The sequence below is a fragment of the Leptidea sinapis genome, chromosome 47, assembly GCF_905404315.1.
Source record: "Leptidea sinapis chromosome 47, ilLepSina1.1, whole genome shotgun sequence".
NCBI lineage: Eukaryota > Metazoa > Arthropoda > Insecta > Lepidoptera > Pieridae > Leptidea > Leptidea sinapis.
The window spans coordinates 4,483,015-4,509,216 of NC_066311.1; the positions used below are offsets into that span (position 1 = coordinate 4,483,015).

General features: G+C 35.1%; 2 protein-coding genes across 2 annotated transcripts in view; one reads left to right on the forward strand and one right to left on the reverse strand.

Moving 5' to 3' along the window:
- Positions 1-1,129: 1,129 nt before the first annotated feature.
- Positions 1,130-26,202, forward strand: part of LOC126978153 (tryptophan 2,3-dioxygenase) — a 31,728-nt gene continuing 6,655 nt past the window's right edge. Inside the window, exons 1-7 of the mRNA XM_050826906.1 lie at positions 1,130-1,276; positions 13,879-14,048; positions 15,184-15,317; positions 20,498-20,620; positions 21,655-21,746; positions 23,041-23,185; positions 25,042-25,163. Of these exons, the coding sequence (XP_050682863.1) occupies positions 1,260-1,276; positions 13,879-14,048; positions 15,184-15,317; positions 20,498-20,620; positions 21,655-21,746; positions 23,041-23,185; positions 25,042-25,163 (803 nt within the window). The 5' untranslated portion in view covers positions 1,130-1,259. The remainder of the gene's footprint in view (positions 1,277-13,878; positions 14,049-15,183; positions 15,318-20,497; positions 20,621-21,654; positions 21,747-23,040; positions 23,186-25,041; positions 25,164-26,202) is intronic.
- The window catches only part of LOC126978117 (SWI/SNF-related matrix-associated actin-dependent regulator of chromatin subfamily E member 1), a 147,222-nt gene continuing 142,122 nt past the window's right edge, over positions 21,103-26,202 (reverse strand). Inside the window, exon 16 of the transcript XR_007732518.1 lies at positions 21,103-21,137. The gene's annotated coding sequence lies outside the window, so the exon portion shown is untranslated. The remainder of the gene's footprint in view (positions 21,138-26,202) is intronic.

Sequence of the window (26,202 nt, forward strand, 5' to 3'; positions counted from 1 at the left end):
TGCTAAAATTAACTACTATTACTAATGATTCATTTTTATTTTCGATTAATTTTGTAGCTCAACTCTCACACTAAACACGATTTATAGATAATTGAGTGTCTCAGCGTCACAGTGACTTTTTATCCTAATTGTAATCAGTTACTTCATAGAATTATGTCTTCTCGGTCAACGATAAGATAATTTTTTGCTCTGCGTTAGGTCAATGATATGAACTTGTTATATGGTATACAGGGCGTCCCTCGGTTGTGCCACATGGAGGGGAGGTACCCTAAATATTGTAGTTACGTAACATTTTACTGAAAGAAGACTTTATTTTAATTTAAAAAAAAAATTAACTGCATTCATATATTTTTAAATAATTGCCTGATTGAACCAGGAATCATGATAATGTCAGTTGTATATCCTTACGTCAATGTCATCTTTTCAGCTTCTGAACAAAATTTACATCAATTGGTAAAATTTATGGTCTTCCTTTTACTTTTGATACTATGTTACATAGCAAAAAAATAGTCTTATGATGAAGCCTATCGAGTATCGATCGTTATTTTTTAGCTTTTTTCAAAAGTCTTAATTGCAAATTCAAAAATTTATTGAAAAATAAGTAAGAATACTTACCTATCAATTTCATTTTTTTACTTCTGATTTATAAAAATAAATAAACACTGTTTATTTTTTCAATATTAAAATAACAACTATTACCCGTCCAAATTAAGAAATGCGATGCAAACTAACGGAATTATTTCAATATTTTTTTCAGATTTTTTTTCACTAAAATGCCTGAAAAGCAAAAAAAAACTTTGTGAAACTTGGGTTGCAGATTATTTTAAAAACATATAAACCGTATTCTTAGCCTCTCATGTATAACAAATAGGAAATTATTTTCCTTGATTTGTATAATAGATAATATAATAACAGAATAATTATATTAATATCACCTTGACAGTACATAGTTAGAATTAAAAACCTGAATGTGACGAAACTAAAACATGCAATTACATCAATTATAACATCATAATTATGATCATACGCCGTTAGATGTATTAAACTATGCAAAAAGATTATAGAATGCACAGTTAGCATTTGCTAAACTGAGTGCTAGCAATAGCAATCATCACATCACTCACGTCAGTCTAAAAGTGTTCTGTGGTCATCACTCATCAGTCAGTCTGTGTCATCGTAGAGTGTCTGTAGTGCGTGCCTCCCGCGGTTTTGAATTCTCGCGTGTGTTTGAAATTGGAATAGTGTTTGTTTTTTAAATAATGGCTTGCCCTATGAGGTAATTATAAATTTTAGAATAGTTATCGCAGAATATCTTTTCTCTTTCAGGATTTCATCAATGTTTGGAGTAAATGATATAATTTTTAAAAATATTGAAACACTTGTGAGTGTATGTTTGAATTTTAAAGTTAATTAGGTTTATAGTTCCGCAAATTAAAATTATTAGTTTATCCCGTTTCGCGTAGCTTCCAGCCTGTATGGTCACGGCGGGTGACAGGGATTTCGACAAAAATAAGTAAAAATAAATAAATAAGTAATAAGTTAAAATAAATTATTATAACTTTCGTGAGTCATTATTAAATTATCTATTTAACGGCTTTACTCACGTTTTTGTCGGTGTCGGTACCGACTAGTTAGTTAAGTTAAAATAATGATAAAATTCAGCTATCGCTTTACAAGCCTCTTCTTCTGTTTAAAACGTATTTTACTCAAATGTGGGTTAAATTGAGTAATTTAATGTAATTTAAATATAAGTATAGGTGAGTAGGTATTCAAAATCAAATATTTTGTTAGAAAAAGTATATGATATCACTAATTTAAAGTCAAAAACTACCACACCTTCGAAAAAGTATGCCTCAGACCTGAGAAGATCGGGCGCAAAAAACTCAGCGGGCTTCTTTTTTTTTGTTAAAATATGGTTACAGCGTAATATCGTACAATAAAATAATTATTTTAATAGCCTGCGGGCGGTCGCTCCAATCCCAATCTATGGATTCAAATAATCAAAGGGAATCCTTGAGTCATTTATGTTATAGTAACCATTGACACACTGTAAACATTTTTAACAATTCTTTTGAATTTCGTAATATGTTTGTTTTAAATATTTTCTGCTATTATGTTGTACAACCCCCCACAAAAGACTTAAATACTAACTCGACTTATAGAGTTTTGGCCGAGTAGTAGGCAAAATTTTATGCTTGTTCCTGGTGCTAACATCATGGTTAGGACAGTTTATAGCAAATTCACTTATATACCTAATGTAATTTAATTTTCTTTTCTTAGTGAATCTTTAGGACCTAGGATATAAATATAGCGCGAATAGCCCTCTTCTGCAGCACTATAAGGAATGTAGATACTGTGTACAAGGTGTTTTATTATTAAAACTAGCTGATGCCCGTTATTTCGTCCGCGTAGATAAAGGGTTTTTTAAAATTATAAGTTCGGAATTGAAGATATCTCATGTCCTATTCCAGTTCCGGTTCACGGTTTTCGCTCCCATTCCCAACATCTTAATATATATAAATCTCGTGTCACAATGTTTGTCCTCAATGGACTCCTAAACTAATGAACGGATTTTAATGGTGATTACTTCATGGAGTGCAGTTTGGACCAACTTGAGAGATAGGGTAGTTTTTATTTCGATTTGGGACCTATAAATATTTCAATATTTGTTTTGTATGGACATATTTTCTATGAGAGAATTTAGTGACGCACGGTTTGACAGTTCCGCTGTGAAACAATTTCATTCTAACAACAGGGAGCATTCTTTACGAAATATTTCTTGATGTTTAGAAATTTTATTGGCAAATTCCTATAAAACAGTATTTTTTTATTATCTACAGAACAACGTCTGTCGGGTCAGCTAGTATTATATGAATCTTATTTCAAGGAAGATTGCTATGGCAAACTAAACCTACTATTGGTGTAGTTATAGCTCATCGATGTGAATTTCAGTTTTTCTTAAATCTTGCGGTAACCATGGATTTTTCCGGGATAAAATGTTCAGTAGCTCCGGCGTAAAAGCAGTAACAAACAAACTTACATTCACATTCATAATATTAGTGGGGATTACTTGACATAATTCGTTATCATATTATGCATATTCATGATTTGAATTAATAATGAAAGACTGGTTATCAAGCTTTCGATGATTAGAACACAAGAACGAATATTATTACTACTTGATCATATTTTATTTAATTAAGGTGACGTGAGTCCCAAAAACCATGTCTTGACTGTACGAAAAATCAATTTTATGGCGAAAAAACATGGAATTTCAAATATTTTTTTATGGCAATCATAAGTTTAGGATTCAAGTTAATAAGTTTAGAGAGTCGAAACACAATTGACTAAACTTGACTCGATACAATAAATTCGCAAAGTTTCCTATAAACCTTCATTTTTAGAGAGGTATTTCTATGGAAAAAACAATTTCGTTCCCTTGATATTTAACATTTTTCAATGAAATGTCGTCTATATGTTCCTTAATAAATACTCCACATGATTACGGTTTTATTTTTGCGAAAGAGTATTTTTTTTTATTACATTTATAACAAAACGACGCGACTTCGTCCCTTCCTCTCTTCAATATTTCGAGATAAAATCTAACGTTTACTCATTTTCTTGCTACATACGAACAACGACGAATGAAAGCCAGCCAAAGATCTCCATTTTATATATATAGTATATACATATAGTATATTAAGAAATACAAATGATTTGTAAATACCTATTAAATCACAATACAACTAAATTCAATCAAAGACATTTCATTACAATATGATAATTCATTGAGCTGGTGCGGGGCATTTTCCGGGTCAGCACTAATTGTATTGTATAAACAAATTTGTAATAATTCTGGTGAAACGTATTAAATTTAATTTCATTTCGTGATTTATAAAATAATTTACCAAAAGCTAAAACTTGGTTATACGTATTTTATGGTTCCTATGTGCAAAAATACTTCGTAAATTGCGCTAGGTAAAGAATATTTTTTCTAGTTTCAAGAGACTCAACTAACCGAGCATAGTGGTGTTAATAGAATTCAATCAACTCGAATTGTCGGGGACCCAGTGCTCTGTCAACGGCTAGATAACTTGGCGTTGCATAGGGACGTCGCGTCATTGTGTGTCTTCTACCGCATTCATCACGGATAGTGTTCTAAAGAGCTGTTTGACCTGATTCCTGCCGCCGAATTCCACCTTCGCACGACACGCCACAAGTTAGGATATCATCCCCACCATCTGGATGTGTGGCGGTCCTCCGCAGTGCGGTTTTCAAGGAGCTTTTTTCCACGTACCACAAAGCTGTGAAATGAGCTTCCTTGTGCGGTGTTTCCGGGACGATACGACATGGGTACCTTCAAAAAAAGCGCGTACATCTTCCTTAAAGGCCGGCAACGCTCCTGTGATTCCCCTGGTGTTGCAAGAGATTGTGGGCGGCGGTGATCACTTAACACCAGGTGACCCGTACGCTCGTTTGTCCTCCTATTCCATAAAAAAAAATAGGGACGACGCTTCAAGTGTGTCTTCTACCGCATTTATCACGGGGAGTGTTCCGAAGTGCTGTTTGACCTGACTCCTGCCGCCGAACTCCACCTTCGCACGATCGCCTCAGATCAGAATGTCATACCCACCATTTATCCAGAACGCCACATATGCGTGTGGTGTTTCTCCACTGAGTGTTCAAGCAACTTTCTTCCACGAACGACGACGCAGTGGAATGAGCTTCCTTGTGATGTGCGATACGAGATGGACGATACGACATGGGTACCTTAAAAAAAAAGCGCGTACACTTTTTTAAAAGGCCGGCAACGCTCTTGTTATTCCTCTGGTATTGCATCAGAATGTGGGCGGCGGTGGTAAAAAAACAAAAGCAATGAGAAGAGATAAAGTATCTCCAACAACTTGCTTATATTTTTGTGGTATATTATACAAGTTACCAATTTTGAAGTGAGTTTAATGAACATGTTATTTTTTATTTAGTTTATAATTTTATTGTTTTTTTTTTAATTTAAAATGTCAAAGCCCTTAAAACTCTGATGATTATTATTTGATTCTCGTTGAAATCTTTAATAACAGAAAAAACATTGGATATGGTAATTCCAATAAAATTCTATTTTTTGCATTTATAGATTATCCAAATGATTTGAGTTTTCTGTAGAATTCCGCCAATATTTGTCTTTTAAACAATTCGACACGCGTTTCGCCTCTACACGAGGCATCCTCAGGACGTCTTGTCTCGCCAAAATCTGGCACGGTAGGCACGCGGAATTAACACTAAAGAAAACTCAAATCATTTTGATAATTATGGATTTCCGCAAAGTAACGCCTACTTCAATAAATTTTATTTATAGATTATGTTTAGTTTTACAAATTAATGTGAGAAAATGTGAATTGAAATAACTAAAATAAAATTAATTATTACATAATTAACTTGTAGCTTTCACTCCTTTTAATTCAGAAGAAATAAAATCTGGGTTCGAAACACAAATACGCGTGATCAAATAGCATCATAAAATGTCATTTTTGGAAGATTATCGGATTCATCATCAACATTATCATCATCAGCCGGAAAACGTCCACTGCTGGACAAAGGCCTCCTCCAAAAATTTCCACGACGATCGGTCCTGCGCTGCCCTCATTCAACGTATTCCGGCGATCTTGACCAGATCGTCGGTCCATCTTTTGGTGGGCTTGCCAACACTGCGTCTTCCGGTACGTAATATATCGCTAACCACCGAAAATTATATCTAGGAATCATACTATTACTTATATTTTTTATAGACTTTGACGTCACACTGCGGTTCAATCAAAAGCAACGCCTATCGATGTTATTTATTTCGCGCGCATTTATTGCACTTTTCTTTATTTAATATTTATTATTCAATTAACAATAAAAAACTATTTAAGATAAAGACAATAATAATAAAGATTGAAAAAAATAACATTTGAACTAAATATAAGTTACATGCAAAGACCATATTGAGACGATTCCAGTACTTGCGAGCACTTTAGATGTTTCACATTGAACTGGTTATAGACTTATTGCCTCACACGATGTTTAATAATAGATTCCAGACCATAAAATGTCGTAAGGGTGATGTAGAAGCTACCGATAAGTACCTACTCTTATCTGTCTCCTATTTATACTTAGTTGTAATTATAAATCTATATATATATATATAAATGAATTGCTGTTCGTTAGTCTCGCTAAAACTCGAGAACGACTGGACCGATGTAGCAAATTTTGGTCATGAATTATTTGTGGAAGTCCAGAGAAGGTTTAAAAGGTGAAAAAATATGAAACTTCTCAGAATTAAATAAAAACAACAATTTTGTTTTTCTTTGATGTGTCCCCCGTGGTTGAGAAATAAATTCGAAAGAATAGTTCAAAATTTAAATGAATAATTAATTATAATTTTTATATCTTTCTAACTTTCTCTTAAATACAGTTGTTAACTATCTATCAGATTATTTATAGAGCTAACTCACGAGACCGGTCAAGAAAATAGTCGTAGTGATATGTCAGAATTGCGTTCTTTAGTGAGTGACAATGAAGTAGAAAACTTTAAATTTTAACAGACTGTATGATAATTGATTTAATAGAAAATGATTTCTTTTGTTTGTTTTAATTTTATTTCATACAAAAGTTTAGGTCTTTTATTTATCGATTGAGGCAGTACGAAGTCTGCCGGGTCAGCTAGTTTGCAATAAAAACTATTAAAAACACTAGGAAATAGTATTCTATATCTAAAGTTTTGTATGAAAAATTAAATCTGTTTTCAAAATTGGTACCTACATGGTCTGTGTTCAGTACTTGAACATAAATAAAAGATTTTATTTATTTATTATACTTATGACAATAACTTAATAGTACAATTGCCGTCGGTGGAGGTCTGTTACCAAATGAACATACTTTTTTGAAGTCCTCGAGAGCTGGAGAACCGGTTTCGTGGCATGTGGATCGAATAATTGCTTCGATTCGGTGAATGAATGTAATTAAAGGAGGCAGTCGTCTGAAAAAGAAAGAAACTCGTTTATGATTCATTTGATAGCCAAGAGCTTCATGTGCAATTTGTATTAATGAACCCTGATGTACCTCGAAGCCAACTTTCCTTTGCACTAACAGTCGAGAAATCAAACCTTGGCAATAATTGTCCGATTAAGTAGTCATAGACGATGCAGCAACCTACGCGAATGGCAACGTTCCTCTGGTGTACCAGGAGATCGTGGGCAGCGGTGATCACTTCGCATCAGGTAACCAATATCCTCGTTTGTTATCTTCTTTCATAAAAAGAGTACATACTCCATCGACCTTTTTGATATCACTTTAGTAACGCATGGAAGACTTCTGGTCCATGATGCACTTTATGAAGGGAGATCTTCCTCTGTCACTTAAACGCAAACTCGTCGATATGTACATCTTGTGCATCCTAACTTATGGTGCACAGACATGGTCACTTACAGAAAACCAGATGTCCAAACTCCAGGTTTGTCAGCGATGCATAGAGCGCAGTATTTTGGGAGTGAAACTAATCGATCGCATTAGAAATATCAGCGCATCAGAAATGGCATTGCTGATGTGGGAGAAAATACCACCAGGCTAAAGTGGAACTGAGCTGGACATTTATGTCGAATGAACACAGACTGATGGGCACAAGTCGTCATATATTGGGTGCCTCAGGACGGGCAAAGACATCGAGGTAGAACCCAAAAACGAAGACATGGCCGAAGTAGACGATCTGGATGCCTATAATAAGACCTGGTTTGGATCTGGCACAGGACCGCGATAAATGGAGTAAAGCAGTGGGATCCGATAGGCTAATAAAATAAATTATAACCCAGGTCTAACATGAATCCCCATTAGCCAATAGAGAAGGCTTACGATATGTTGTGATCATTAACTGACCAATGAGCATTCAGTCATACCAGTCAAATAGAATACCAGATTTGGACATTTGCTGTGCGTGTTGCCGGTGATGACATGTAACACTGAAACGTGGTCCTCTATGTCTTATACAGAAGCTCAAAGTCGCACAACGAGCTATTGAGATAATAACAAATGAAATTCTTAATGGAACTACAGATTGGGAATGGAGCGGCCGCCCTCAGGCTATTTAATAATAATCGAAATCTTATTAAAGAAAATATCTAAATGTCTATGCCATACATTTTCGCATGGGTAATATTGACGTTTTATAAGTGATTTCAAATCCTATATTGCATTAAAGTGTTTGAATTCAGAGTTTGAGAGATCTATACTCGGGATTTCTCTGCGAGACAGACTCCCTAATGAGGATATTCTCAGTTGAACCAATGTAAATGTTAATGGTCAGGTCACATCTCACGTAGAACCGAGAACCGTTGAATGCCTACTTCCCATTCAATGTGGAAGACGTTTGGGGAGGCCATTTCATTCAGCTTTGGACGTCTTCGGGCTGATGATGATGAAGTTAAGGCATATGATGTCGGCTGTGTGAAGAAAACGAACTAATATAATAGTGTCTCAATAAGGCTACTGGAAACCTAAGCTCTGGCAGCTATTTCGGTCAACGGATCAGCCTAGATATCCAACGCAGAATCGCTGCCAGTATTCTTGGTATGTGGTACACTTCCTCCGTTTCTCGAAGTGATATTATTAATAACATAATTATAGTTAATACTATGGTTATTATCAATAAATATATTTAAATAAATTGGAGTGTCTGTTTGTAATATTGAAATAACCGTGTTTTACTACATGTATATGAATATATATACGGTACATACACCAAAATAACATTTTTTTAAATTTTTTCTGTCTGTTCCGGCTAACCTCTGAAATAGCCGGACCGATTTTGACTAGACTTTTATTGGCAGGTAGCTGATGTAATAAGGAGTAACTTAGGATACGTTTTTTTAGAAAACTTCTTTTATTTTAGAAAAATAAAGTAATGTTGCAATGTCCAAGAAATGGTCTAACTCTAAAAATAATTTATATGGCAAAACAACGGTTGCCGAGTCAGCTAGTTAATCATAAAGTTAAAAGCATTGTTTTGTTTTTAATAAAGATTTATTAAAATACTAGCTGACCAACAGACGTTGCTCTGTACATAATTAATACTGTTTTTTTATGAATTTGTCAGTAATATTTCATAACATTAAGAGTTATTTCGTAAAATATGCTCCCTGTTGTTCTAATGAAATTGTTTCACAGCAAAACTGTCAAACCGTGCGTCAATAAATTCTCTCCTACAAAATATGTCCATACAAAACAAATATTGGAACTAAAAATAAATAATGTACTACGACTTTGTAGAACACATCATTATTAAAATTATGTAAAACCCGCTTTAGATGATTTCTCAGGGACCCAACCAACAACGCGTCATGAGCGAGAAAGCGCGCGGGATAGGGAAATAAAACTATTTGTTATATTTTTAAAATGATAGACCTCACTTCTAGGATTAATACACAAATATCATTTGAAAACAAAATTTTATGAACGACGCGGGACTCGAACCCACGACCTCTCGCGTTCCTTGCGAGTGCTCTGCCAACTGAGCTAGCCGTTCGAATGACGTATCGTCATAAAATCTTGTATGCTTTGTTCAACTCTCAGGTTGTGGCTTCATATACAGGATCTACTTTACAGTTGATGACCTGCTCAACCCTAATATTTGCATATTAGGAAATTGACTTTAGATGTCACTCTTGTAAATCTAAACAATTTGTTATGTTTTTAAAGTGATATTATGATTAATACACAAATAACATTTGAAAACAAAATGTTTTTGTTTTTATTCTACATAATATGTTCTTATATCGTATATGTAGGTAGTAAATGAAATGAAAGTAAACGAAATTTTATTTGCAAGAAACATTTTACTTAAGATGTTTTACATTATATTATCAATAATCTAATATGTGTCGTCAATTCACATGTAAAGTATGTTATAGAGTTGTCTAAGTACGAACACACTCTTGTACTGAAACATGTCGGAACAATGCATCAATGATATAAAAGTCGGAACGCATTACAGCGGCGCTGCGCTGCGCGTCGCTTCACGTCGCTAGACGGTATCTATCGCACTACAGCTGCAGTAAGCGGCAGCTCGAGTCACTTGTATAGCAGTTCACGTGCGAGTAACATTACAAGATGACCGGTAGTGACGAGGATTTGGCCATTATTTCTTTCTTGTGTGCAGAAGAAGAACCTATAAATGGAAGAGAAAAAATAAGATATCAAAGTCAAACAAACTTTATTCAATTATGCTTAAGCTGAGCGCTTTTGAATCGTCACTATAAATATTTCTTTTAAATTACCGAATCTACCATAATGTTTCGGAAAAATTAGAGCTATTGAAAAAGAACGTACAAGAAACACAACGGCCACTTTTTTCAATCAATAGAGTATTTTACAATGGCTGTAATATACAAAATAAATTAGATTGTAAGGGTAAGCATCCAATATAAATGAAATTATTGATGCAGCGCTGCGCAGCGCTGCGCTAATGCGTTCCGGCCTTTAATAAAATTTAAATTTAAAGGTATTATATATAATATAAGATGTAAATAATTTAATAATTCATTTAGTACCTATGTATAATGTCAACAAAAGTATGTATATAATAAATATTATAACGTATTATTATTAAATACACTACTAGTTTATAATAAAAATTAATTTGTATTGAAAAATTCATTTAAACTACAGAAGCAGTTATTTATTAACCATTGATGCAGTCTTCTTTTAAAAACCTTGAAACGCAAATCTTTCAATTCATTAGGCAATTTATTATTTATTTTCAAAGACATGCTGTAACAATTTCTACTAAAAGATGCAGTTTTACAGAAGGGAATTATGAGTCTATTTGGATACCTTTTGTTTAAATTATATTATATAAATTACATTAAATACATAGTGTAATTTTAATTAAGTTATTTAAAAAAAACACTTATTTTGGTTTGACAGAAAGATTTTGATGCACTCGCAATTAAAAGATTTTCAACACAATTTAACTTTTGCAGTGCGACTTTGTTTTGAAGCTGCAAGGCGTCTTGAATCAGTAACAGGTGATAATTCCTGGGCGATTGACAAAATCGGAATTGACTCCTATTAATCTTTATCATTCTCACTTAGGACTCCTTTTTGTGTGTTATTCACATTCTCAATAAGATCTTCAATTCATTGAAGTATTTCATTCAAAGAAACTGGGCGTCATTAATAGAGCACGGCAATACTTCAAGCCGGCCCACATTCTAGCGCTCTACAAAGCGCAGGTCCGGCCACACATGGAGTATTGCTGTCATCTCTGGTCTGGCGCACCCCAGTATCAGCTCGATCCATTTGACCGCGTGCAACGCAGAGCAGCTCGAATTGTCGGGGACCCAGTGCTCTGTGAACGGCTGGATCACTTGGCGTTGCGTAGAGACGTCGCTTCATTGTGTGTCTTCTACCACATTTATCACGGGGAGTGTTCCGAAGAGCTGTTTAACCTGATTCCTGCCGCCGACTTCCACCTTCGCACGACACGCCACAAGTTAGAATATCATCCCCACCATCTGGATGTGTGACTGTCCTCCACAGTGCGGTTTACAAGGAGCTTTCTTCCACGTACTACAAAGCTTTGGAATGAACTTCCTTGTGCGGTGTTTCCCTGCAGTATCAGGGGTTCTTGTTCTTCTGTTGTTGGCGTATTAGGCGTATTAAACGGGATGATGAAACGTATTATATATTTCAACAGCTTTATATAACATAACAATAGACTTACTTACAAATAACTTTACAGATTTGCCAATTAAGGATTAAGAATAATAATTATAAAATTAATAGGACTACATATTCTGTTATTTTATGCTAGTATTATTACGTACGTTAGTAATAATAGTATTTAAGAGGTGTGTGTGTGTGTGTGTGTGCGTGTGTCTGTATAAGTGCATGATTATAATAATGATAATGAGGTTGTGGGTGATTGAGTGTTTTTGTTACCAGACTCCAATTAGCTCCAATTTTAACTCCTGTCATTCGCCAAACCTTCACATTCGACGTTCAATTACATGCTGAGCCCCAGCCTGGACCATCGAAGAAAAGTAGAATTACAAAAAAAAATTTTTTTTTCACGAGATATAGTAAAAAGTTACCTTTTTATGTTCCATGATAGATGTCGAGCGACAGAAGCGCCCCCATTTGAGCGCGTCGTAGTTTATTTTGTTATGTATGTGACATTTGATACTTGATTGATTAGTTACGACTTCCAACGTAATATTATAATGTAATATTATACTTCTTGCGTGTATCGAGCTGTTGAATCATATTTCTTATAAAAATTCCTCAGATGCAAGTTGAAACCAGACCTAGTTTCTGCCATGTACTTATTTTAGATACTAGTTATGCTCCGAGGGTTTTCGTCATTCAAATTCAAATATTTTTATTCAAAATAGGATTTACAATCACATGTGAAAATGTATACCTTACACCCTCAGATCTTCTCAAAGAACTGGGCAGGCTTCAATTTTGTTTTAGAAAAATATCGTTACAATGTATCGTACAATTTAATTGATTATTTAATAGCCTGACGGCGGTCGTTCCACTCCCAATCTGTGTTATCATTAATGTTATAGTAACCTTTACCACACAACCGTTTATTCACAATTCTTTTAAATTTCGTAACACATTTTTTTGTACTTTTAACTTTTACTGAGACCATGTTGCACATTTTTACTGTACATTTCCTGGCACAAAAGACTGAGCCGAGTGGTAGGCATAACAAGTTTATAAGCAATGACTTAAATTTCTTAGTAAATCGAAGACCGGAATCTTAGCTGAAAGCTAGAATTCCCCCACTGCTAAGTACAAGTCGCTGTTTTAGATTATTTTTAGTGTTTAAGCACTACTACTATTCAAATATATACTATATATATATATATACCAGTGGGAGGCTCCTTTGCACAGGAAGCCGGCTAGATTATGGGTACCACAACGGCGCCTATTTCTGCCACGAAGCAGTAATGTGTAAGGGCGCCGTAGCTAGTGAAATTACTGGGCAAATGAGGCTTAACATCTTGTGTCGCAAGGTGACGAGCGTAATTGTAGTTCCGCTCAGAATTTTTGGGTTTTTTGAGAATCCTGAGCGGCACTGCATTGTAATGGGCATGGCGTATCAATTACCATCAGCTGAACGTCCTGCTCGTCTCGTCCCTTATTATCATAATAAAAAAACTGATACTGTAGCTTCCGGGCCAATTAGACTTTAATTTTTTTTATAATAATAATAATAATAATAATAATAATAATAATAATAATAATAATAATAATAATAATAATAATAATAATAATAAATGTTTATTTCAGACACACATCCATATTGCATAATTTTACAAAGTCACAATTACAATAGCAACCAGTCAAAATTATTAATTTATGTATCAAAGTGAAGAATTTCTCAATAATCCTGAGCGGCATTGCATTGTAGAGGGCGGGGCGTATCACTTCCTATCAAGTGAACGTCAAACACGTTTCGTCACTTAATAAAAATTGCCTCTTTTAAATTTTTGCTACGTAATACACAATATTAATGCATTTAAAAAATATAATTGTATACAATTTATTAATATCTCTATTCCGACTGACTATAAAATCTTTATGAGACTGATGTTTTGGCAGCGGAATAAGCAGTAGCTTAGTTTTTTTTTTTACAAAAATAAGGGACGAGACGAGCATGACGTTCAGCTGATAGTAATTGATACGCCCTACCCATTATAATGCAGTTCCGATGATTGTTGAAAAACCCAAAAAATTCTGAGCGGTACTACAATTGCGCTCGTGATCTATGTAACCGTTATATACCAGCTTAGTAACCTCCCACCGAAAAATTATTCAAATAGATATTTATTTCAGGTCAGGCATGGATGATCCCGCTCAAGACGGAGATCAGCTCGGCAATGAAGCCGGGATGCTGTATGGTGAATACCTGATGCTGGACAAATTGCTCGCTGCACAGAGGATGCTGAGTGCAGAGACTTCCAAACCAGTGCATGATGAACATCTGTTTATTGTCACACATCAAGGCAAGTAGGAATTTCAACGTGATCTATTAAATCTTGCTTGTTCAATATATTTGATAATATTTTTCTTTTATTGATATAAAAATCACAGTTCAGATCGATATACAATTATGTACCTAACAGAGATACTGTTCCCATACCAAAGAATGCTTTATAGTACAAGTAAATGTCTAAATATAGATATAAACTAGCAAAATCGACAGACGTTGTCATGTAAAGACATCTTAAGTTTGAAAAATCAGTCCAGCCCTTAGGAGAAGTTCACTAACATGGGTAGCAGTATTATATATGGACTGAATTGAAAATCTAAATAATTCTCAAATTCACTGGAACACACAAGAATATCATCAAAATCGGCCCAGCTGTTTAGGAGAGAGTTCAATTGGACATAATTCCAGAAAAACGTTGCAAACTACAATCTTGTCGAAATTGTGATTGGTCACGTGATTGATAGTAACGGACTGACAATAAATGGCAGCTCTACTGTCACTCTTTAAATGACATCATGACTTAGTAGCCCAACCCACCTGTATTGAATACACTAATATTTATAAAACTTTAAACATGAATTCCATAAAATGTGACGTTTGTGGCTTGGAACGTTTTTCAGGAACTACCTCCAATTGTGAATACAAAAAAATTCATTCAAATTGGTCCAGCCATTTAGGAGGAGTTCATTGTCAACACACGTTCAATTCAAGAATTATATATATGAAGATAACAGTTTATCTTTATATACTGTGTGATTGTAAGAGAGAAAATAAATATATTTCGAATTGAATTGTATTGAATACTAGCTGACCCAGCAAACGTTGTATTGCCGATATTAAAATCGCGATACAAAAGTAACTGTTGATCGTAGAAGGGTGAAAATTTGAAGTTGTATGTATTTTTTAATGCTGACACATAATCAAACAAATTTAAAAAAAAATTGGCGTGGACCACCCTTAACATTTAGGGGGATTAAAAATAGATGTTGTCCGATTCTCAGACCTACCCAATATGCACTCAAAATTTCATGAGAATTGGTCAAGCCGTTTCGAAGGAGTTTAACTACAAACACCGCGACATGAGAATTTTGTATATTAGATAATTTAGGTGACAAGAATATTTGATTTGAGTTAGATTTTAATTTCAGCATACGAGCTATGGTTCAAGCAGATAATCTTTGAAGTGGACTCGGTGAGATCTACGCTGAATGTGGAAGGTCTGGATGAAAGTCATACAATGGAAATACTGAAGAGACTCAACCGAGTCGTCTTAATACTCAAGGTTAGTAATTTTATTATTTTTCGATTCATTCCTTTTTTATTCATGTACCGTCTTATTCATAATGACTTTAAAACATCGCTAATACGCTTGTTAAAAAATGGTATTCATAATCGCATATTAGAGCTAAAACGTTCATTATCTCTTCGATACAGCTGACGTGACTTATAGTAGCTAAGGACCCTTCTATAAATCTATTTTAAGCACTCGAACGCTAAAAAACATGGCCGACATCGATCAGCTGTTCGTTCTATTCTATTCTATTCTTTCTAGTGGCTTCTGTGGAAGGGGCACCACAACTCGCCAATGTCACGTTTCAGTAGACCAACAAGCTTAGAGTGTGTCATTTGATCGGTGTAAACGAATTTACAAGTGATTATAGTAATGACCGGTGCCCAGAATCAAAACAGATTTATTTTCTTATTATACCTGAAACAAATATACATGCTGTTAGATTATAATGGACAAACACTGATAATATTACTTATATAAAACATGTATTGTGTTAGTTATAACTTAATATTATTTTGTTTAATATATTTACATAAAGTATTTACAAAAGGAGTGAAAACAAAGGTGAGGAGGCATTTCATGGAGGTGGGGCGGGGGATTTCAGGAGGTATAAAGTTGTACAAGGAAGACTTCATTAAAGGGCAATTAAAGAATAAATGGTCTACATTTCCCTCATCAAGTCCACAGTCACAATATCCAGTCAATCTATGACGGATATCCAACAACTTTGAGCTGGTAGCTATATATCACATTATTTAACGAACAGCTGATCGATGTCGGCCATGTTTTTTTGCGTTTGAGTGCTTAAAATAGGTTTATAGAAGGGTCCTAGCTACTATAAGTCATGCCAGCTATATTGAAGAGATAATGAGCGTTTTAGCTCTAATATGCGATTATGAATACCATTTTTAACAAGCGTATATTAGCGATGTTTTAAATCTCCGCTACCTCATTATGAATAAGACAGTAGAATCTATAAAGTAATCAAAATAAGGTTACATGTGTGTGAGTATGCGTGTACGTATAAGGGTGTGTGTGTATGGATAATTATTTTAGTAGTTGTATATTTCTTATTTATTTTTTTAGCTGTCTTTGGACAAGTAAAACGTATCTAAGTTATAATAACCTTTATTGTAAGTGCGAGCCAGACGCTGCAGAACAGTTTTGTGTGTAATTGGTGTTGACTTTAGGTACACACTTTAGGTTTTTTAGGTTCAAATCTTAGAAAAATTAGCTTTAAAATTGTAAATGAATCGTTGAACTTGATGAAGATATAAGAAAGTTATTCTCACAAAAACACCATCAATATTGAAGTTGGTTTTGATATATTAAAAACCGGTTCCAAATACAAACCTGCCTAATATAAAAGTGAGTCAATTAAAATAAAAGTTCTTCAGAAACCAGTTTCAAGTAATGTTATTAGAAATGAATTATAGATAAAATTGCTTGTATTAAATAAGGTAGCGACACACAGTCTTAAAACCTGTATACATATTGTAATTTTTTTTTTCAATACAATTTACATCACAATCAAGTCCGATTAAATTAAAAATATGCACAAACATTTAAAACTGATTACAATGAAATATTTTCCTAATTTTGTGTCCTTGTATCTTAACTGGATTTTTTTATGAAAATAAGGACGAGCAGATCGTTCAGCTGATTGTAATTGATACGCCCTGCCCATTACATAACCCTTGTATAAGATTTTACTAACATTATATGGGCTATAGCCTGAAATAAATGATATTATTGTTATTATTACAATGTAGTGCCGCTCAGAATTACTGCTTCACGGCAGAAAGTGGCGCCGTTGTGGTACCCATTCTCTAGCCGGCATTCTGTGCAAAGGAGCCTCACATTGCAAAATCGTCTGGATCACCACGATGAAGCATATAAGAAGAAAGCTAGTATTTAATTTATAACCTAGCCAGACTAGCTGAATTTGAATTTGAAAATATATGATTATAGAATAACGAACTTTGAAAACTAAAACACGTTAAGAACAACTTACTAAAAAGAAGTAAATTAGGTATTTATAGTTATATGGAGACTTCAATCTATATCGATAAATAGGCCATTGGTGTATTAGAATAAAAAATAAACTCAATGCACGCCTATTAAGATAAGCACAACCGTGACAATAGTTTTAATAAATCATAGTGTGAAAATTTTCTCCAGCCAATAGCATTTCGACGAACGAGATGCATTTTTATTTCCAGGTAATTCTTAAAAACCAATTACATAAAAGAGGATAAAACCAATGTTTAATTTTATGCCTACCGTACCAGATATACTTTAAGAATAGCCAATGCATACGAATACCGTTGTTATATGTGTACTGTAAACACTACAGTATAAAGAAGCATCTAAAAATGTTCTAGTAATTTTCGAACATATAAATGAAACTTGAATTTAGAGAGATTCATAATTTAAAGACAGCATTTAATTAAAAGTAATGCGAATGAATAAGGTATCTAGTGTGAAGTTGTCACTGCAATTCGAATTAGATTCTGTCAAAAATAACCGACAAATTATAACTACACACATCAATGACGTATGTATAGAACGTCATTGACACACATAGAAAATTTATTTGTCTCAGTTACACTAGTACAGAATATGCAAAACAACAACATTTAAATTAATTAAATATGCGTTGCTACTTATATAATTAAACATTTGTAACAAGTATAGAAATAGTAAAATATTCATAAAGTAATAATGCCAGAAATGAACAATGCTATATTACGAAAATTTAAAATTGGTAACCAAAGAAATAAAACAGGAGAGGTCCCAAAATTACACCCCTGTGTAACTCCTATTTTTTTATAAAATGAATCCCAGGGTATTGTCGTTGTTCAACTTACAACTTATATTAAGATATATGTTAAATCTTAGTTATATCTTATTTTGTTTAAATAGTTTTTCTACTGTAGTAAATAAGATTAGCAAGAAGCTTGATATGGTCTAGTAAGTCCAACGCTTTAGCTAAATCACTAAGGATGACTTGTTGATGTCTTAAAGAAGTTCATCTTATTAGCGTTGATTTTATTTTATAGTTTTAGATCTAGTTATTAGCAGAAGATACGATAAGATATAGAAAATTTCATAAGAGATAATGCTCGGTTCGATCGAAAAAACGTAACCAAGCATAATATGTCAAATAAATTAATTGAAAGGTTAGAAGCGCCAAAAAATATTGAGATCACTTGGACGAATTGTATTTTGATGAACTTAAACACAAATATGTTATCTACCGAGTAGGCCCGATAATGGAAGATATATGTGACTTTTGACATCGGAAACGTAATTTATATGATAACTATTTAGTGACGTTATTTTATGTTGTTGCAAAATAATCAACTGTGAACAAAATATTATGTTGTTTTGTATGTTAGTTTATTTGCCGTTATAGTTAGTTAAGGACTTTGAGATTATATTTGCCAAAATCACTTTTAGACATTTATATATATTATAATATACAAAATGCTCTACAAGAATCTAATGTACATTCAACTTTTCCGCCGGTAAGGTTCAATTAACTAGCTATATAAGAAAAAAATAAGATTTTTGCGAGTATTATTATTAATTATTACCAAAACAACTTGTATTTGTTGGATGCCATTACTAATTATGACAGTAATCACGACCATCATGTTCACTAAGCATCATTACACAAACAATGAATTCAAGCTCTAAGATTGATGCATGAAATAAAGGATAATTTATATTTATATAGTTACAGTTTATTCTTTATTACTTTTTATGAAATATTTCATGTTTAAAACGCTTTTAATTTTGAATACGATTCACATATTGGATGCAGCACCTTACAAACTAATTTGTTTTGTATATTAAAGCCATTGTAAAATACTCTATTGATTGGAAAGAGCGGCCGTTAAGTATCTTGTATGTTCGTCTCACATGCACTTTTTCCGAACATATCGTAGATTCAGTAATTTAAAAGAAATCTTTATAGTGACGATTCAAAAGTGCTTAGTTTAAGCCTAGTGGAAAAAAGTTTTTATGACTCTGACTTTGAAACAAAGAGGCGGGCAGAATTATTACGTATCAAAAATTTACGTAAATGCATAAAATGCCTATGTACCTATGAATCCTGTCAGTGGCGTGGCAAGAGGACCACGAGGCCAGGGACGTGCCAGGGGCGGGAGGTCAAGTTTGACAAGCGATTGGATGGATACTTGATTATACGAACGCACACTAAAACTGTCATGCAAGTTTGTCAATGAATTATTAGCATTTTCATGACAATTTATTTAAAAAAAAATCCGTCTCATAAATTTCTATACTTAGGGGCCGTTCATAAAATACGTTCGCATACAAGGGGGGGGGGTCTGGCTGAGTGTGTCAAGATGTGACAAGGGGGGACGGGGGGTATACGGCAACGTGACGTTCGCCGTTTATAATTTTTTGACATAAGCTCTAGCTCTGTGGCGCGACTCTAGCGATCCATCACAACTGGTTTCTCTGTTTTTCCAATACTTGAGAGAGTAACGTTTCCACGTACACTGCGCTCTCGATTCAGTAACAAATGAAAATACTGCTTCTCATGTATTTATTATTACTTTATTCCTCCTTTCGGCCATTTCGCAGTGATTAGTTCACAGACTATTAGTTACAGACGCTTTTTTCATCTTCTCAATTAAGGGGGGGGATCTTAGTTTTTGTGAATATTTCTAGGGGGTCACAGAAAGTGTGACAATAGGGGCGGAGGGGGTCATAAAAGCTGATTTTAGTGTGACGTATTTTATGAACGGCCCCTTATGAATAGTTCAGTAACGTTGCCCTGTTCTTCCCCGGGGCTTAAATAGAACAGGGAAGTCCCAGGCCCTAGGGTGTCGTCAGAGGTGACTATGGGCATTTTACCAGTGAGAGGCTTCTTTGCACAGGATGCCGGCTAGATTATGGGTACCACAACGGCGTCTACCCTGAAGCAATAATGTGTAAGCATTATTATATTCACAATAAAAATTTTATATAAGTGTCTACTACTACTTTTTTATATATTAGAAGCGTTAGCAGCTCTAAGTACTGATGGATTGGGGTGAAGCTTAATGGGTAAGGGGAGGGGTGTAAAGGTCGGCTATTAAATAATAACTTTACTTTTACTTTTGAATAAAAATATTCGAATTTGAATATAATTTCAGCTACTGGTTGACCAAGTGATGATCTTAGAAACTATGACACCGCTGGACTTCATGGATTTCCGAAATTATTTGCGGCCAGCGTCCGGATTTCAGAGTCTCCAATTTCGTCTTCTTGAAAATAAGGTGGTTACTGATCGGTATTATACATATAAATATGACGTACGTGTGGTGTCGCACCAAAATAGCACCACCCCATCTCCTCCCGTGGACACCAACCGATACAAAGCGGGACTCGAACCCGCGACTTCTCGCGTTCCGTCTAATTTTAAAATCTAAAATATAGCAAATTGTTTACATTTGCAAGAGCGACATCTTAAGTAAATTTCCTAATATGCAAGAACGGCTAGATCACTTGGCCTTGCGTAGAGACGTCGCTTCATTGTGTGTCTTCTACCGCATTTATCACGGGGAGTGTTCCGAAGAGCTGTTCAACCTGATTCCTGCCGCCGAATACCACCTTCGCACGACACGCCACAAGTTAGGATATCATCCCCACCATCTGGATGTGTGGCGGTCCTTCAGAGTGCGGTTTTCAAGGAGCTTTCTTCCACGTACTACAAAGCTGTGGAATGAGCTTCCTTGTGCGGTGTTTCCGGGACGATACGACATGGGTACCTTCAAAAAAAGCGCGTACACCTTCCTTAAAGGCCGTAAACGCTCCTGTGATTCCTCTGGTGTTGCAAGAGATTGTGGGCGGCGGTGATCACTTAACAACAGGTGACCCATACGCTCGTTTGTCCTCCTATTCCATAAAAATAAAAAAAATGCAAATATTGGGGTTGAGTAACCTGCTCAACCCCAATATTTGCAATCAACTGTAAAGTGGATCCTGTAGATGAAGCCACAACCTGAGAGTTGAACAAAGCATACAAGATTTTATCAAATATACGTCATTCGAACGTTTGGCTCAATTGGAAAGAGCGCTCGCACGGAACGCAAGAGGTCGCGGGTTCGAGTCCCGCATTGTTCATAAAATTTTGTTTTCAGTTTTAATTATAAATCAATATAAATACTAGCTTTTATAGTGTATTAGAACTATTTATATATTACTAGAATGATTTAGTTATTCACACCGTTTTAATAATAATCTTAACATGACTCTAAATAAATGAATCCTTACTTACTTCCACTGTGTTAAATACAAACTTATTTTACAGTTGGGCTTGAAACAAGCACTGCGTGTTAAATATAACCAGAACTATCAGACTGTGTTTGGAGACGATCCTGAAGCAATGGAGGCATTGAGAAAGTTAGTATTTTATTTATAATCACCATCATCAGACCGTCCCCCAATGATCTCCACGACCATCGGTATTACGCTGCCCTCATCCTACCTATTCCGGCGATCTTAACCAGATCGTCGGTCCATCATGTGGGGGCCTACCATGCGGAGGAACAAATTTATGCTAACGGAGAATACCTGGCCAAGTTTAAAGATTACAAAGTTGTTAAATAACATAGTTATAAATATTATTGGTACGGGTAGTAACTCACGATATATATTTTATTAATTTGAAGCCCATATGTGGATCCAATTGCATGAATCGTGGTCGCAGCGGAACTGAAATATCGGCTTCAAATAAATAAATAAAATATAAGTATTATATATATCGTGAGTAGTAAAAATTTTGTTAAATTTCAACCATGATAAAAGTTTTAATGTCTAAAAACAGGCAAATCGCCTCCCATCTTGCAACACGTTTTAGGAGAGTTTACCCAGGGGGGTAAACTCGATACTCGATAAGGTCGATACGACATGGGTTCTATGAATAGGGTTTTATGGTAACCACGTCGTATCGACCTGAAAACACATTCCGGAAGCTCATTCCAGACTTTGATTATTTATTTTTAGAATGCTTTTGGTATAAATGCTATTTTAAGAATGAGTTAATAGAGTGACAATGAATTTTTTGCCCTAGCTGGAACAGAATGCATCCACAGTGCATCTCCATCGCGATCGGTCCTAAGCATCTATCTTAATTTCCCTCCGGGTCTTTCCGATGTCTTTCGCTTCGTCAATAACTGTTCGCCGCCAGGTTTGCTTTGGACGGCCACGTTTGCGTTTTCTTTGAGGATTCAAGTCGAGGGCTTGCCCTTTTTTATGACAATAAGGGACGAGACGAGCAGGATAGTAATTGATACGGCCTGCTCATTACAATGCAGTGCCGCTCATAATTCTTGAAAAACCCAAAAATTCTGAGCGGCACTAGAATTGTGCTCGTCTCCTTCAGACATAATATGCTAAGACTTATGCCTTGGTATATGGTTGGGATCCCTCAGGAGTGTGTGGCCTATCCAGCTCCTGTTGTGGCGTTTTATCTGTTGGTCGATAGGGAACATGCCATCTTCATGGCAACGTTGCCAAAGATGATCGTTGGAAGTTTTGTCGGGCCAGTGAATACCGAGGATATAGCCAAGGCATCGGTTAACGAAATCCTGGAGTTTATGACAGATGGACCTTCCACGTTTCATACCCATATATGGTTGGGATCCCTTACAAACATATTGAATATAATAGTGATTTAGATTTTATTTGACTACAGATCAGAAGAAGAACCAGCTCTGTTAGCGCTAATAGAGCGATGGTTGGAGCGTACTCCAGGTCTCAACACCCACGGGTTCAACTTCTGGGGTAAATTCCAGGCCACTGTAAACAAAATGCTGGAAGAAGACATTGAGACAGCAATGGTAAGCCTTTCTTTGAAAGGTTTTTTATGAAAAGTATTGATGAAACTGGCAGATTAATATAACAATATATAATATTTAAAACACTTTTAACTTTAAACACAATTTATATATTGGATGTAACACTTTACAAACTAATTTGTTATGTATAAAACAGCCACTGTAAAATACTCTTAACAATTTGTGATGTTCTTAAAATGATAACCTTCACTTCTAGGATAAATACACAAATGACACAGTGCTCTGCCGACTGAGTGATCAAAAAATCTTGAATGCTTTGTTCAACGCTCAGGTTGTGGCTTCATCTGTCAACGGTTAGCTCAGTTGGCAGAGCACTGGCACGGAACGCCAGAAGTCGTGGGTTCGAGTCCCGCATCGTTCATAAAATTTTGTTTTCAAATTTTATTTGTGTAAAATACTCTATTGACTGAAAAGAGTGGCCGTTGATTTTCTTGTATGCTATTTTCACGAGCTCTACTTTTTCCGTATACGGTAGATTCAGTAATTAAAAAGAAATATTTATAGAGACTATTCAAAGGCGCTTAGTTTAAGCCTAATTGAATAATGTTTATTTAACTTTGACATCTGAAGTGGTACCATCTACCCATTATACCTCGATGTCAATCCTTCACGAATTTATGGAGTTATCTCATTTTGTGGAAGTCTTACTATTGAAGTTAAGTATAACTTCAATATTTATATTTATATTATATTATTATAGCTTTAGAAAAGTTATGAAAAAATGATGAATCACTCTCATCATTTTAAGATGCGCGCGCATCATTGTAACACAAAAGTAACAGGGTTAAGTGGGTTCCTAAAATTTTCTGACGTTTGCGACATTCGTTTTTTTTTTTGGTTTTTTCGTCCATTATTAGGACAGGCAAAGGGTTAGAGCCCACACAGCCGTATTCGTTATTTAATAATTAATTGTCAAAGCCATCTTTGTAAGATTTTTACGATATTGTTCTTTCTACAATCACAGAATAGCACGAATTCGAAATCGAAACAAATTGTTAGATAGTAAAAAAAGAAATCGGTCCAGCTAATAATGGTTAAATAAACAGTAATGCTAATCAGACACCGGACGCGGATGAGCATAAAACAGAAACTTGGTTACTCCTATGATGTGCTTCTCCGAGTGGACTCGATTTGATTGCAGTCACACCACTAATGATTCCATTTAACATATTCTGGTGGACGTTCATTCCATCATAATTAAAAAGAAAGTAATGAATCGATTATTGATTTACTAGAACTCGCTGAGCACAAATTTAAGAAATATATTGAAGCTTCTTTGACGAACCACCTTCGCACGACACGCCACAAGTTACGATATCATCCCCACTATCTGGATGTGTGGCGGTCCTCCACAGTGCGGTTTTCAAGGAGCTTTCTTACTCGTACTACGAAGCTGTGGAATGAGCTTCCTTGTGCGGTGTTTCCGGGACGATACGACGCTCTTTTGACTCCTCTGGTGTTGCAAGAGAATGTGGGCGGCGGTGATCACTTAACACCAGGTGACACGTACGCTCGTTTGTCCTCCTATTCCATAAAAAAAAAAGCGAAGAAGGCCTACTATATTATAGTAGATTATATAGAGGAGAATGATGCATGGCTCTTGTCTGGTTCTGCGCAGCTACACCTAAAATTGTAGAATATTATATTATATAGGCTTAGTCGTTATATGATTTGAAAGATAGGCTGGGAATTTCTTATCAGTTCTTCTCCCCATGTCAAATCCCCCTTACGAACTGGTGCAGCTTCATGACGGTTACCCAGAGTTGTTGCATTATCATTGTCACTCCCTCTGGTAAATAAATATTGTATTTATATTGTTATTTATATTGTGCCTACAGCAAGAGCCAAACGAGATGGTACGAAACCATCGTCTCAGGGACATTGAGAATCGTCGAGAAATATATCGCTCCATATTCGACCCGGCCGTTCATGATGCATTGAGGTCCAGAGGGGAGAGGAGGTAAAAGTTTTTCTGGATAAGTTGCACGTAAAATATATATCATAATATGTTTTTATTTAATAAAAGAATTTTATTAACATTATTTAAAACTTTATTAAGGATTTAGACTGGCGTAAGTGTAACTGTATTTTAGATTAGGTGTTTTCGTGAAAGATACATTATTTTTTTACTAGCCTTTCCCGCCCGCTTCGCTGGGCGAATTTTAAGAAGAAGGAACGTTGGAATTCGAAAAATAAGTAGCCATGAACCATCTAAGATAAATTTCGCATCGAATGCTGGTATTTTCATGTCGATACGATCATGATTGAGCTTCAAACAAATACCATTTTCATTATATATATTATACTAGTGGACATAACAGACGCTGTCCTGTACACACGTCTTAAATTTGCAAAATCTGTCCAGCCGTTAAGAGGAGTTCTTATTTATATGGACGGAGAGAATTATATTATATGGACGGAATTGAGAACCTAAACCAATCTCAAATTCACTGAAACAAACAAAAAAATCATCAAAATCGGTCCAGCCGTTTAGGAGGTAGTTTAATTGTGAATCTTAACCATTCTTGAATCCACCTGAAGACACACACCAATCTCAAATTCTCTGGAACACACAAAAATATCATCAAAATCGGTCCAGCCGTTTAGGAGGTAGTTCAATTGTGAATCTAAACCATCCTCGAATCCCCTTGAACTCACATAAAAAATTTCATCCAAATCGGTCCAGCCGTCTAGGAGGAGTTCAGTGACATACACACTCACAGAAGAATTATATATATAAAGATAGAAAGTCGACGTTTCGTGACCTTTGCAGGCTCACGTTTTCAGGTAGAGCTACGCGTGTTAATCCTTTTTTTATATTTAATTTAAATAAATAATACTCGAATTGATAGGAAGTGAGGCAGCCACGCATAGACGTCCGCAACAACAGGGGTCAAGAGGTGCATTGTCGGCTTTTAAGTTGGCAGTATGCTCTTACCTTGAAGGTCCAATTATATAATTTATATTGAATTATAATTTTGTATATATTTTAAAACTAA